Below are 14657 nucleotides of genomic sequence, written 5' to 3' on the forward strand. Positions count from 1 at the left end.
CCCAGCCAGCGTAAGCGTCCTTTCCTGCTCTGAAACTCCGCAGCTTTGTCGCCTCTTCTGCAAAACTTTCAGCTACCTTTGCCCTCCTTCTAAAACCCTAGAGGGACATTTTCCATGGGAATTGTACTGTGTGGGTTTCCTCCCAGAGATAGGATATGACGGAGACTTCCTCGTTTTGTTCTATCCATCTTGGTTTTTATAACAAAGGGCAGAGCCAACCCAACAGCATGTGTCCTAAGGTGGAAAGTGGATGAATAATTTTGCCATCCATGAGCTATTCCCCATCACCTTCCACTCCAGACCGAGCCTACGGTTCATTTCTAACGGGTGTTAGCATCGGGGACTAAGACACTTCACCAGCATCATCCCCTTTGTGAGGGAGGAGGGAGATCACCAGGACACACTTTGCTGCTACCTGAAAGGTACGTGGCTCATTCTCAACACCTTTCCCAGCCTCCACCTTTCAGAAATGAATAGCAGAAAAGGATGATGGGAGCCTCTGGGGAAGAGGGGAGGGGTATGGCATGGGTACCATTGTCTTCTCAACTGAGAGGCCTCACCTAAGGGGAGGTGGCCATTCAGACCAGGTCCCCACAGATGCAGAATTCTACTGCATTCCCGTTCACCACCTCCATCAGATGAAAAGGACGCCAGGACCTGCTGGGGCTCCCTTCTTGAGATGATTCCTCTCCAGAGACACTAAGAGGGTAGAAATTGTCCACTGGGTTATTGAAACCATTTGTTGATCTGACACTCAGCCTTAGTAACAGTAGATAAGAAAAGCTATAGTGTCCGTGAGCATGGTATCTACCTGCTTGCTAGCTTTGGGGAAGAGTCACAGCATTGCATTGGGAAGGGCAGGAAAAGATCAATGCTCCATGTAGCACCTTGAGGCTTACAGTTTGGGGACACAAGAATAGGCGTGTAGTGACAGACACTACTTCCACACTTCACATACACACACACACACACACACACACACACACACACACTCACAAATAGCACAGCAAAATAGGATCAAGAGCTAAGAGACTGGAATTCAACAAGAATGCTGAGTGTTCTCAGGAAGTAGAAATGGAGGAAGGAATAAGAACTGGGCCAGGGTAGAGGGGAAGAGGGAGAAAGGGTAAATGACAATGACACTGAGTTGACAGTTGTCTCTTCCATTGCACAAGTAGAGACTAAGATTCATGCAGACACACAACATGCCTAAAATCTGACAACTAAATGAGGGAATATGGATTTAAGGATGTGTTGGCCACACCAGACCCACAGACTTCCATGAGATGGTACCACAGGACCCAAGGGGGAAACAGAGTTAGAAGTATGGTGCTTGTCTTGTCTGGGGCTGAGTTTTCTGAATGACAGGTGGGAAGAAAGAATGATTGGATGGAATGACCTTATCATTGGGGCTTCAAAGATGCTGTGAAGACAGGAAGAGTGACCCGGATGGGGACCCTAGGAATCACTACCTGGTCTCAGGATTGTCTGAAATTGTGCCTGAATGTCCTTGGAGCAGGCAGGCAAATCCTACCCCCCCCCCCTTTCCTAAAACACAGGACCTTGTGTCTGTTGCTCTGTTTTTTGGCCCAAAGTTTTCCATGTCAGGCTGTGGTTCAATCCTGGTAAGGAAGGGAGAGGGGGAAAAAATGCATCTGAAACCAGGCACCGATGGCTCACGCCTGTCATCCTAACCACTCAGGAGCCTGAGATCTGAGGATCACGGTTCAAAACCAGCCCAGGCAGAACGTCCACGAGACTCTCATCTCCAAGTAACCACCAGAAAACCAGAAGTGGAGCTGTGGCTTAATGTGGTAGAGCACTAGCCTTGAGCAAAAAGAGCTTAGGGACAGTGCCCAGGCCCTGACCGACCCCCTCGCCAAAAAAAAAAAAAAAAAAAAAAAAATCCAAGATTCTTCAGAGATTTCCCTTTGTTTGGAGAACACTATAAATTCCAAAAGAGGATGTCTCTGAGCCCCACACACAATGTATGGCTCTAGTCCTGGCTCTAAATAATACCTTGCCCAGATGTTGTTTCCTCTGAGACCCTCCAGCCCTGTCCTCTAGAAGAAACATGAGTTTGAGCAAGGCTAATAATGGTGTTGGCTGGTAAAATTAGAAGCAGTTCTCACATCCGGTTATGGTTTAAAGCCAGGTTTGGGGGACTGGTAAGAACCCAAGAATCACAATATTAATAATAATAATAATAGGACATTATTATATGTTATAATAATATATTATAATATACATTATGTTATAATATAGTATAAAATATAGCATTAAATATTAGCATCCTCATTATTTAGGCAGTAACAGATCTCAGCCCTGCTGAGATCAGGTCACCTCAGAATCACTTCTTTTCTCAGCAGGTGGCCCTCGTTGTTGATGACAGATGGCTAACATCCCAGAATCCCTGGAATTCCTGAAGCAAGTTCTTCTACCCAGCAGAGTCTTCTTCCTCATCCACCTCCTCCTCTTGCCACAGCCTGGGCAGGTGAACTCAGGTAGCCCGGCCATAGCAAACTCAGCCAGCCCACGTCTTCTGCCAGGTGTCCCCTCCTAACACAGAAAGATTTCCAACCCAATTGTTAAAGACCCATTGCCCTTTCTCCCCCCCACCCCACCCCCAGAATCATCTAACTCTTTTCTTCTCATCCCACATAGCAGAGAGTATGGCAGGTCGGTGGCAGGAAATTCTTCTTGGTACGTTGGTCAATAATACTAGCTTAGTTACCCTGCCTGCACAGTTTTTGAAGGTCAGGAAAGACCTCTATCAGTCCCATCAACTCACAAAAGCAAGCTGCTAGCTGGGCACCAGTGGCTCACACCTGTAACCCTGGCTGCTCAGGAGGCTGAGATCTGATGATCAGGGTTCAAAGCCAGCTTGGACAAGAGAGGGTATGAGGTATGAGACGCTTATCTCCAATGAATCACCAGGAAACTAGAAGTGGATGGTTGAGTACTCGCCTTAAGTACAAAAGCTGAGGGACAGAGCCCAGGCCCTGAGTTCAAGCCTTATGACCGACAATAATAATAATAATAATAGAAATTATTATTATTATTATTATTATTATTCTCCTCTTGGAAGAGGGTTGATTTGGGGCCATTATTCTGCCTTGTCATTCTAGAGGAGGTAACGGTGATAGGCCCGGGGGAACCTATTCTGGCCCACGTCGGGGAGGAGGTGGAGTTCTCCTGCCACCTGTCCCCGTACCAAGACGCCGAGCACATGGAGATCCGCTGGTTCCGGAGCCTGGCCTCAGATGTGGTGCACCTGTATCCCGAGCCGCAGGAGCTCTGGGCCCAGCAGATGAGCCAGTTCCAGAACCGGACCAGACTCGTCACCGACGAGATCGCAGATGGCAGCGTGAACCTCTACCTGCGTGGCGTCCTTCCCTCCGACGAGGGTCCCTACGGGTGTAGCTTCCTCTCTGATGGCTTCTCTGGGGAAGCCATCTGGGAGCTGGAGGTAGCAGGTGGGTGCCTAGGCATGGGGGCGGGGAGGAGGGTGTCAAAGAGAAACGGGCCGCTGGGATGGGTCTGCTCAAGTAGACATAGACTCATGGGCTGGCGTGCACACACACACACACACACACACACACACACACACACAACCAAGATGCAGAAGAGGTTTGGTGATCTATATTTTTGTACGTAAGAAGAGAGGAAGGACATTGTAATAAGGATCAACTAAAGGAGGGAAGATGCAGTCAAAAATTCAGTGCAGGGGCTGGGAAGGTAGCTCAGTGGTAGAGCGCTTGCCTTGCATGCCTGAGGCCCTGGGTTCAATTCCTCAGCACCACATAAGCAAAAAGAAAAAAAAGCTGGAAGTGGTGCTGTAGCTCAAGTGGTAGATCGCTAGCCTTGAGCTGAAGAGCTGAGGGACAGCGCCCAGGCCCAGAGTTCAGGCCCCACGACTGGACCCAAAAAAAAAAAAAAAATCAGTGCCTAGCCTACAAAAATTAAGAAAAGTGAGGGAAGGGGTGGGGAGGGGAGGGAGGGCTGAGAATGTTGAAAGGGGTGACATTGACAGGACGCATGGCATTCCAAACTGCTCTGGTGAATGGCAACGCCTTGGCACAAGTACTTAAAGGTAATAGAAATATATGTGAAAACAAATAAACACACCCTGACTTTAAAAAAAGAGGGAAGTGAAAATTGGTACCTAAGGGATGAGGGAAGATGTACAAGATGAAAAGAATGGAGAAAAACTCAGACCTGTATGGATAGGATTTTATATAACATTGACATTGAGACCGTATTCACGTTTGCAAATTCAAAATATGTGGCTGGGATGTAACTAAGTGGTTAAGTGCTCACCTAGCATACACAAGACCCAGCATTGCAAAGAATAGATAGGTAGGTAGTTAGGTAGATAGATGGATAATAGGTAGATAGATGATAGGTAGGTAGGTAGATAGTAGATACATACATATGTAGATACATAGATATAGATGACAGATACATAGATACATAGTTAACTCCACAAGAATAAAGAGACAAAGACTCAAGAGAAAATCTATATACAAGATGCAGGGCACTGACATCAAATACAGTGAAAACAGGGGTTATACAGTGGGGGAAGAAAATACAAAGAAACAAAAAAAATCACATGGTACATTATAAATACGTTAGAAACAATAACAAGAAAGAAAAAACCACTTGTGTCTCTATCTTGAGCTATTGGAATTTGAAATGGGACAACTCTTCATTCTAAAAGAAACTTTCTCTTGTGTATTTTCTTGGCATACTATGACTAAATGTGTATAGCTCTTCTCCATCAAATATGCGTCTCTGAATATTTTCAAATATCACTAAGGGGCCAGATGCTGGCGGCTCACACCTATAATCCTAGCTACTCAGGGGGCTGCGATCTGAGGATCCCAGTTCAAAGCCAACCCCGGCAGGAAAGTCCATGAGACCCTTAGCTCCAATTAACTACCAGAAAACCAGAAGCGGAGCTGTGACTCAGGGTGGTGGTGGAGTGCTAGCCTTGAGCACAAATCATGTTGTTGAAATGGTGAATGGGGACATGGACTTCTTACATTCCTTCTAGGAAGGAGCCTGATCTTTATCCCTCATTTCATCTTTCCCAGGACATGGCTCAGACCCTCACATCTCCCTTGAGGGCTTCAAGGAAGGAGGTATTCAGCTAAGATGCAGCTCCAGTGGCTGGTATCCCAAGCCCACGGTTCAGTGGAGTGACCACCAGGGTCAGTGCCTGCCTCCAGAGTCAAAAATCATCATCCAGGATGCTCAGGGCCTGTTCAGTTTAGAAACGTCAGTGGTTGTCCGAAAGGGAGCCCATAGCAATGTGTCCTGCTCCATCCAGAACCCTCTACTGATGCAGAAGAAAGAGTTTGTGGTCCAGATAGCAGGTCAGTAGATGGTGGCTCACCTGCAGCATCTTACTTTCCACATCTTCCATGTCGATTGACCTCAAAGTTGGTCTGTAGAGGTTCAAGGATTCTGAGACCTGGCTGAGTGTGAGACGAACTAGTTTTGGTGTCTGAAAAGCCATCAAGTGAGAAATCAGGAACTCACTAAGAATGCAGCTGGCAATCCAAAGACAGGAATAACAGACCCGCAGGGAGTCAGCACTACTCTGCCAAAGGCCAGGCACAAAAGCACGCAAACTCATTAGAGATCGTCATGAGAAGCCAGGAGTCCCTAATTTCATCCTTCAAGCAATTACCAGGCAGTGCATTCATAATGTGCCCCCAAACTTCCACCCTCAGCTTCCATCCCTAGAGGGGAGTATAGACAATAAACTACGATGTAAGTCATATCATATCTCAGACTATGGTAGGAGCTAGAGAGAAAATCCCAAGCAGAAAAAAAAAACTATCTGGGAATGTCTATGGATGAGAAAAAGGTGATTCATGGAAGCAGATGACCATTGAACATCAAAATCTTATTATGGTCAGGTGCAAGTGGTTGACACCTATAATCCTAGATACTCGGGAGGCTGACTTCTGAGGACCAAGGTTCAAAGCCAGCCTGGATAAGATAGTCTGTGAGAGTCTTATCTCCAATTAACCACCGAAAATCCAGACAGGGAGCTGTGGCTCAAGTGGTAGAGTGCTAGCTTTGAGCAGCAAAGCTCAGGAACAGCCCCCAAGCCCTGAGTTCAGGCTTCCAGAACAGGTGCACACACACACACACACACACACACACACACACACACACACACACACACACACACACACACACACACACACACACGTCTTAGGAAGAATACATGGAAGGGTTTAATGTTTTAAATTGTTTTAAGTGTTAAAGAAAACCCAACCTAGCTGGGTGCTAGTGGCTCATGCCTGTCATCCTAGCTACTCAGGAGGCTGAGATATGAGGATCATGGTTCAAAGCCAGACCAGGTAGGAAAGTCCGTGGGACGCTTATCTCCAATAAACCACTAGAAAACCAAAGTGGCACTGTGGCTCAAGTGGTAGAGCACTCGCCATGAGCTAAAGAGCTAAGGAACAGCACTCAGAGTTCAAGCCCCTTGACCGATTAAAAAAAAAAAAAAAAGAAAGGGCTGGGAAGGTGGCTCAGTGGTAGAGCACTTGCCTTGCATGCCTGAAGCCCTGGGTTCAATTCCTCAGCACCACAAAGCCGGAAGTGGCGCTGTGGCTCAAGTGGTAGAGCACTAGCCTTGAGCTGAAGAGCTGAGGGACAGCGCCCAGGCCCAGAGTTCAGGCTCCATGACCAGACCCCCCCCCAAAAAAAAAGAAAGAAAGAAAGAAAAGAAAAGAAAAAAAGAAAACCCAATCTATTGACCATTTTTCACATCAGTCCAAATCAATAGTTATCTTATTATAATAGAAATAAATGTGTCCTATAGCTATAGTCAGGCAGGTTGAAAGCCTCAGATAAACAAAAACTTGTGCTCAAGTTGACAGAGTTGGAGCATCCTTTGGTAACTGGGGTGGTCTTCTGTATTAGCTGTCATTATTCCAAGTTGGGGCCGGGCGGGGGGGGGGGGGAAACATCTCCTATGTCTATGGCAGGCATATAGTTACAGCATAGAATCAGGTGCTTAACCACCAGGAGAGAAAGGAAATGGGGTATTTTGTCTAATGTTTGCATGTCAAAGCAATCTTGCGTTGTTAAGGCTGGCAAGATGTTTGTTTGGCTTTCAAAATCACTTAGCTACATTTCGAAGGAAACGCTCTGAGAAATGGGAAGAGAGGGATTTCTCTTTATGTATTAGGGGAAATCCAAAGTGGTTTTTGGCTGTTCTTGTTTTCCTTCTTTTTAGATGTATAGACAAATCTAAATTTGTATCTTGAGTTCAATGCCAGAGGCCTAGCTAGCTCCAAGGTTTCCACGTGGTCCAACTAACTTCCCTGAGTGTGCTAAATAGGAAAGAGAAGGGTGGTGGTGGTGAGGGAAAGGGTTAGTGCCTCACACCTGTAATCCTAGCCATCTGGGAGATGGAGATCAAGAAGATCTTGATTCCAGGCCAGCCCCAACAAGAAGTTTCAGAGACCTCTATCGACCTAAATCTATGTGTGGTAGTTCCTGCCTGTCATCCCAGCTACATGGGAAAAAAATAGGAGGATCACTATCCGGGCCATGCCAGGCATAAATGCAAGATGGAATCCCCCAAGTAACTAAAGAAACTAGAGCTAGAAACACAGCTCAAGTGACAGAGTCCCAAAGTAAGCATTTCGTCTTCAAAGGTGCTGGCATGAGCTTTAATTTTAGCTAGAAAAATTGTGGCAGGGTGGCAAAAGGTATGTATGTGGCCTACTATGCATGTGTGTGTGTGTGTGTGTGTGTGTGTCTGTCTGTCTGTCTGTCTTGGGGCTTGAACTTAAGGCCTGGGAGCTGTCTCTGAGCTTCTTTTTGCTCAAAGCTAGTGCTCTACCACTTGAGCCACGGCTTCACTTCTGGCTTTCTTTTTTGGTGCATACTTGTAGATAAGAGTCTCATAGACAGGCTGGCCTTGAACCATGGTCCTCAGATCTTGGGCTCCTGAGCAGCTAGGATGACAGGTGTGAGCTACCAGCACCCATCTGGCCTTGTGGATTATTATCTCAGTTCAGGTTCTATGAGTGTCTCTAGAGACATTACCAATGCCATTACTTGCAGGGAACAAACTAGCTCCTTAAGATGATGACTCCTCCTCCCCCAGGATGCAGGAAGATGGGGAGACAGGTCAGAGCTGTGGCCATTGAAATTCAGAGAAGGTCACAGGCGTGGGAGCGGGGTGAGGGGTACACTTCCTTTAGGTTTCAGGGCTTTCTCCTTCCTCGGGGCAAGTTCAAGTTCCTCCTCCTCCTCCTCCCAGATCTCACCTAGGAAGTCGATCTCGTAGCTGCTCTGACACCCATTATCCAATTAACTATAAGCAGGGTCCTGAAGGAAGTAGGAAGAAAAAATTCCAGTGCCTGAGGTCGAACATAGGCTTGTGTGGGTGGTCAGTGGTTCCTAATAGACAATTCCCGGGTGGGGGAGGGTGTTCTCCAGATGTGTTTTTGCCTGGCACATCGCCCTGGAAGAGGGCATTTCTTGGGGCGCTGGTGGCAGTGCTGCTCCTCGTGGCGCTCCTCACCCTGCTGGCAACGCGCTACTTGCGCAGGCAGCGTCGGTTCCAAGGTATGAGCTGCCCCTCCCCCCCTCCTCCAACCTTGGGAGACAAATCCAACTGCTGGGGGGGAGCATCCAAGGACATCCTGCCAGGACAGCGCCTCGGGATGGCTTCTGGAAACGCTGAAGCAGGAGAGGATGCATGGTCAACCTCGTTTCTTCCTTTCAGCCAAAGTAAAGAAGCAGGCAGACAAGGAACGAGGTAAGCTGAAGCAAAGGCCTCCTCCAAGCCCACATCTCGGAGCAGCCAAAGGCATGCCGGGTCAACAAGGCATATGGCAGACCAGAAGAAGGTTCTAGCAGCCTTGTGGAGAGAGGGTGGAGAGGAAGTGACTCCCAGAGGTGCAGGCAGGCCGTGATCCCAGGAGCACAGGGGCAGCCTGTGCGCTCCAAGAAGGAACGAGGCCCCAGTTCTCTATCTGTCCTCTCTCACCCACTGCCCAACCTGAGTTTCTGCTTTTCATTTCTTCTCTAGGAAAGCTGGCCGCACAGCTGGGTAAGTTCGGGGTGCTACCCAGTGCAGAAACCTTGCAGTCCCTTAAGCCAGAGGCTAAAGAACCTCTTCCCAGTAAACTAACTGCTTTGGAAGGTTTTTCCCACTCATCTGAACGTTGGTCTTTTTCTCTCTTTTGCTTATAGAGAAGCTTCAGACAGAGTTGGGTAAGTGGACCCTCTTCGAATCGTTCCTTGTTTTCCACCTTCCCCCCTCCCCATCTAATTAGCAATATATTCACTCATCTCCCAGTTGGGTATGATGTCCAGGATGGAGGCCTGCTGGCTGCAGGGGCGGCAGAGGAAGGGGTAGGAAGGGTGTCAAATGTGATGGGTAAAATGGGGAAGTCGTGATACTCTGGGGTTCTAATCCTGTTTTTCCTCTTACTGCTTCAGAATGGAGAAGAGCTGAAGGCCAAGCTGGTGAGTGAGGGCCATTTTTCTCCTGTTTCCCATTATGATCCCTGACCAGCCCACCATAGAGTTGTATCTCAAGAAATCCACTGTAAATTGGAAAAACTTTCCTGTTTAAAAAAATGCAAGTAATACTTCATAGCTTAGCAGCACAGCCCTGTGTCTTATCATTTACTCTTTTCTTTTTTTTTTTTTTTTTTTTGGGTCCGGTCGTGGGGCCTGAACTCTGGGCCTGGGCGCTGTCCCTCAGCTCTTCAGCTCAAGGCTAGTGCTCTACCACTTGAGCCACAGCGCCACTTCCGGCTTTTTTCTTTTTGCTTATGTGGTGCTGGGAATCGAACCCAGGGCCTCAGGCATGCAAGGCAAGTGCTCTACCACTGAGCCAACTTCCCAGCCCTACTCTTTTCTTTTTTTTGAGGGGGGGGTCGGTCATGGGGCCTGAACTCTGGGCCTGGGTGCTGTCCCTCAGCTCTTCAGCTCAAGACAAGCACTCTACCATTTGAGCCACAGCATCACTTCCGGTCTTCTGGTGGTTTATTGGAGATAAGAGTCTCACAGACTCTCCTACCTGGGCTGGCTTTAAACCGTGATCCTCAGATCTCAGCCTCCTGAGTAGCTAGGATTACAGGGGTGAGCCACTGATGCCCGGCTCTTATCATTTACTCTTGTGATCACGTAACTGCCCTCTCCAAGAGCATGCCCCCAATGGAATGGAGCACTTTCCAACTAGGCTCCACCTTTTTCAAGACTCTGCCACTTCCCAATAGCTCAAGTGGAAGACTAAGACTGAAGACCCAGGGTCTTGAGGGAACATTCCAGACCCAAACTAGAGCAGGCCCTTAATCCTAGGACTCACTCTTTTCTAGGTGTGAGATGAAAATCCAGTCACTTTTCTCTCTACGGTGACTTGACTTTTCCCCAATGCCATTCTAGGCTACCGGGCATAACTTTCCCTTGACTGAAGGCGTCATTTTCGGTGTGTCTATATGGGTCGGGCCTTTGGCCCACCCTTGCCCATTCTCAGCACTGAGGCTGCATTTCTGGTGTTCAGGTCATCCAGGCACTTGTATTATTTTTGTTTTGTTTTGTTTTGTTTTTTGTCCACAGGCTTCATTCTCTTGCTTTTCCCAGCAAAACTTTGGTTTTGGTAGAACCCAGTGCTCCATGAACTTCCAGGCCCTCATGTAGATTCAAGAGCTCCTGGCCAGCCTCCTAAGTATCTTTTTTCCTCTCTGTTCCATTTCAGAGTGGAGAACAGCTCGACAATACGCAGGTAACTGAAATGGAGAAACCGATTTGCAACTTGTTTTGGCTGAATCTTAAGCAGAAGGGATGAATGAAGGATCTGACGTAAGGAAAGGTCTTCCAGGAGCCAAGTCTAGGTCTGGGACACACAGACACACAAGTATACTTGCGTACACATGACATGACACATGCAGTATGTGCATTAAAACCCTAAAAGAAACTGGGTGCCTGTTGAAAATGAACTATACATATGTGGGTGGGGATGGGAAGGAAAAACTGCAAGAGAGAAAGAAAAGGGGTGATATTGTCCAAAAACAGAAATATACACTTTACCTGACTTATGTAACTCTAACCCCTCTGTACCACCATCACTTTTATAATAACATTTTTAAAAAATTTTAAGAAAGAAACTGGGTGCCAGTGGCTCACACTTGTAATCCTAGCTACTCAGGAGTCTGAGATCTGAGGATCACAGTTCAAAGCCAGCCCCAACAGGAAAAGTCCATGAGACTCTGATGTCCAATAAACCACTCAGAAAACCAGAAGTGGCACTGTGGCTCAAATGGTAGAGCACTCACCTTGAACTGAAGAGCTGAGGAACAGCACCCGGGTCCAGAGTTCAAACCCCATGACTGACAAAAAGAAATAAACAACTGAAAATGGAAGTGTGACTCAAGGGGTAGGGCACCAGCTTTGAGCAAAAAAGCTAGGGGACAGCACCCAAGCCCTGAGTTTGAGCTCCAGTACTAGCACAAGCATGTGCTTACACACACACACACACACACACACACACACACACACACACACACACACTCCTACCAACACTATACAACTGAGTCCCAGAGTGATCTCAACATCACCCAGCCAGGCAAGACCATCAGGGAATGAACCATTAACATCTTCCCAGAACATGGCCCTATCTCTACCTCATTTTTATTTTTATGTATTGATTTTCTTTTCTCTCACAAGGCACCAAGTAGGGGATTCAGGAACCTTCCAAGAATGAGCATTCTCCTCTCCCTTTCCCATGTTCAGGAGTGCTTTCCCTGTGCGTGGCCCACCTGGGGGGAGCAAAGCAGGGAAGAGAGGGAGGGTGGCGGGGCTGGGCGAGGGTGACCAGGACCAGGATTGACAGAGGAGACCCTGGAGGGTTGTGGATGGGAGAAGGGGACAGTGAGAAGGAGATTTGGGGTGGGGGGATCCCCTGGCTACCCCTGGCTGACACTGACCCTGGGCTTCTACGCAGTGGACATCACCTTGGATCCAGCCACGGCGCACCCCAGCCTGGAGGTGTCTAAGGACGGCAAGAGTGTGTCCTCCCGCCGCCAGGGGACCCCGAACCCCGGCATAGCCTGTGATCCATCGCGGTTCTCGGAGCAGACGTGCGTGCTGAGCCACGAGCGCTTCCCCTCGGGCCGCCACTACTGGGAGGTGCACGTGGGCAGCCGGAGCCGCTGGTTCCTGGGCGCGTGTCTGGACTCCGTGGCGCGCTCGGGCCACGCGCGCCTGAGCCCCGCGCGTGGCTACTGGGTGATGGGGCTGTGGAACGGCTGCGAGTACTTCGTCCTGGACCCGCACCGCGTGGCCCTCCCCCTGCGCGTGCCACCCCGGCGGGTGGGCATCTTCCTGGACTGCGAGGCCGGAAAGCTGTCCTTCTTCAACGTGTCCGACGGCTCCCACCTCTTCACCTTCCACGACACCTTCTCCGGGGCGCTCTGCGCCTACTTCAGGCCCCGAGCCCACGATGGGGGCGAGCATCCGGACCCCCTGACCATCGTGTCCTCCTGGCCAGCTGGAGGGACATGGGCTCCCCAAGAACAGGACAGTGACACCTGGGTGCAGCCCTGTGAGACCCCAGATGCCTCCCTGGGCCAGTGATACAGGGGCTTTCTTTTTCTTTTGTGCTGGGACTTGAACTCAGGGCCCAGGCACTGTCCCTGAGCTTCTTTTGCTCAAGGCTAGCACTCGACCACCTGAGCCACAGCACCACTTCTGGCTTTTTCTGCACATGGGGTACTGAGGAATGGAACCCAGGGCTTCATACCTGCTAGGCAAGCACTCTACCACTAAGCCACATTTCCCCCAGCCCCACTGGGCTTTCTTGAGTTCAGGAATGACTCCAAGAAATGATCCTGAGCAACCAGTGCTTTTGCTTTCCTGCTTTCTCTAGAGAAAAAAAATAATAAATAAACACACTGGCCAAAATGTCAGAAAAAAAAATCTAAAAGTCTCACTGTGGCCAGAGAAGGACAAAGGAGAGATAGAGACAGACAGAGAGATCTTTGCTAAGGTAGATGGGGGTATAGAATTTTCTTTCAGGAAACAGGTGGTCATCTGTGTGGATTGTAGGATTCAAAAACTGATTTTTTTTTAAATTGGTGTTGCTGACAATCAGAAACTTGCAGGGAGACAGGAAGGAAGTTGAAAATAGAGTCAAAAGGGTGAGGATTTGAAGAGAGACGGGATTTGAAGCCTTGGTTCGTTTATTTCTATGGTTGTATCTGTTTGCTGGCTCCGTGGATGGGTAAAAGTACTGACACCTTCTAAACAGTGGGTTCACCTGTGGTTCAGATGCTAGTTAAATATTAGTTCCTAGTAAAGTGAAGTTGAAGAAAAACAGCTTGGTTCAAGACTACGGTGCAGAAGGCTCATAGCATAAACTATCTTGGGCTGAAAGCCAGGGTCAGAAACTGATGGAAAGTTGGAGTGAGCTCATGTTTTTTGGTACACAATTACAATGTCATGGGCTAGAACGTAGCTCTGTGGTGAAGCACTTGCTTCGCAGATGCAACATCCATCCCTAGTACAAAAAGACACCAAAAGAAACGCTTAAAAACTGTGCCTATGGTGAATAACTACATAATGTACATTTGAAAATCACTGAGATTTTTTAGAGTATTCTCACCACAAAATATAGTTTGAGGCAATTTATGTTATCTTGATTTAGCTATTCCACAATATATTCATGCATATCAAAATAGGTGATACACTATCAATATATACTTTGTCAATTAAAATAGATAACTAAGTATAATTGTCTAAAAAATGAAAGCATAGGATAAATAAACCAAATGTATGTAGGTTTCAGTGTGGACAAGCTTTTCTGATCAACTATGAGGTGATTTGAATATCAAAATTCAGTAATAGGGCTGGGTGTATAGCTTCATAGTAACGTATTTGCCTAGTATGTAGTGGGCTCAAGGTTAGATTTCCAACAATGGGGAGGGAGAAAGGCGATAATGAACTATTCTGCATTAATGAAAACCAAAATCTGCAAGTTCATGCTGCTATGTCTGTCTGTCTGTCTGTATGTATGTATGTATGCATGCATGCATGCATGTACTGTGCTGGTACTGAGGTTTGAACTCAGGGCCTTGTACACTCACTTTGCCTTTCCACTCAACGTTAGTGCTTTACCACTTGAGCTACACTTCAGCTTCCAGTTTGTTTGTTTGTTTGCTGGTTAACTGGCAATAAATCTCATAGAGCTTTCTGACTGGGCTGACTTCAAACTGCGATCCTCAGATGTCAGCCTCCTGAGTAGACAGGATTACAGAGGTAAGCTACCAGCACTTGGCTCCAATGTCCTTTTGACTCATAGGAAACTTGTGTGTGGTTCACAGTCTTCCTCTGAGGGCCTCACACTCCCAGTTTTCTCCACATCTCAGACCAAGCTTATCTTATACGATGTTAGGGTCCTTCTTCTTGTAGACAATCCTCTAATGCTACAACAGGTGGTTCTTTGGGGGTCAGTTTAAGGATGTGGCAAGGATGCCCACTTTCCCCTCCGTGGAGGGCCAGGAATCATCTGTCATGATGATTAGTCCAGTGCCAAGGCTAAGGTCACCCCTCTTTAACCTCCTTCCCGCCCCACACCCCTTCAAAAGAAATGGGCTCCTCTTTTAGTTATT

General features: G+C 47.8%; 1 protein-coding gene across 5 annotated transcripts; it reads left to right on the top strand.

Annotated features, from left to right (window-relative positions):
* Positions 1 to 213: 213 nt before the first annotated feature.
* Btnl9 (butyrophilin like 9) lies at positions 214 to 14238 on the top strand. Of its 5 annotated transcripts, none has more exons than XM_069993870.1 (11): positions 214 to 422; positions 2367 to 2504; positions 3129 to 3476; positions 5097 to 5378; positions 8476 to 8604; positions 8765 to 8797; positions 9071 to 9091; positions 9235 to 9255; positions 9484 to 9510; positions 10748 to 10774; positions 11993 to 14238. In XM_069993870.1, the coding sequence occupies exons 2-11, from the start codon at positions 2393 to 2395 to the stop codon at positions 12622 to 12624; spliced, it is 1632 nt and encodes a 543-aa protein (XP_069849971.1). In that variant the 5' UTR covers positions 214 to 422; positions 2367 to 2392; the 3' UTR covers positions 12625 to 14238. The 5 variants fall into 5 exon arrangements, with proteins under 5 accessions (XP_069849971.1, XP_069849970.1, XP_069849972.1 ...); XM_069993869.1 differs by having other exon boundaries at positions 2370 to 2504; XM_069993871.1 differs by lacking the exon at positions 8476 to 8604 and having other exon boundaries at positions 2370 to 2504.
* The last annotated feature ends 419 nt before the right edge of the window (positions 14239 to 14657 follow it).

Source organism: Dipodomys merriami, unplaced genomic scaffold (assembly GCF_024711535.1).
Source record: "Dipodomys merriami isolate MVZ:Mamm:240054 unplaced genomic scaffold, mDipMer1.0.p SCAF_44, whole genome shotgun sequence".
Classification (NCBI taxonomy): domain Eukaryota; kingdom Metazoa; phylum Chordata; class Mammalia; order Rodentia; family Heteromyidae; genus Dipodomys; species Dipodomys merriami.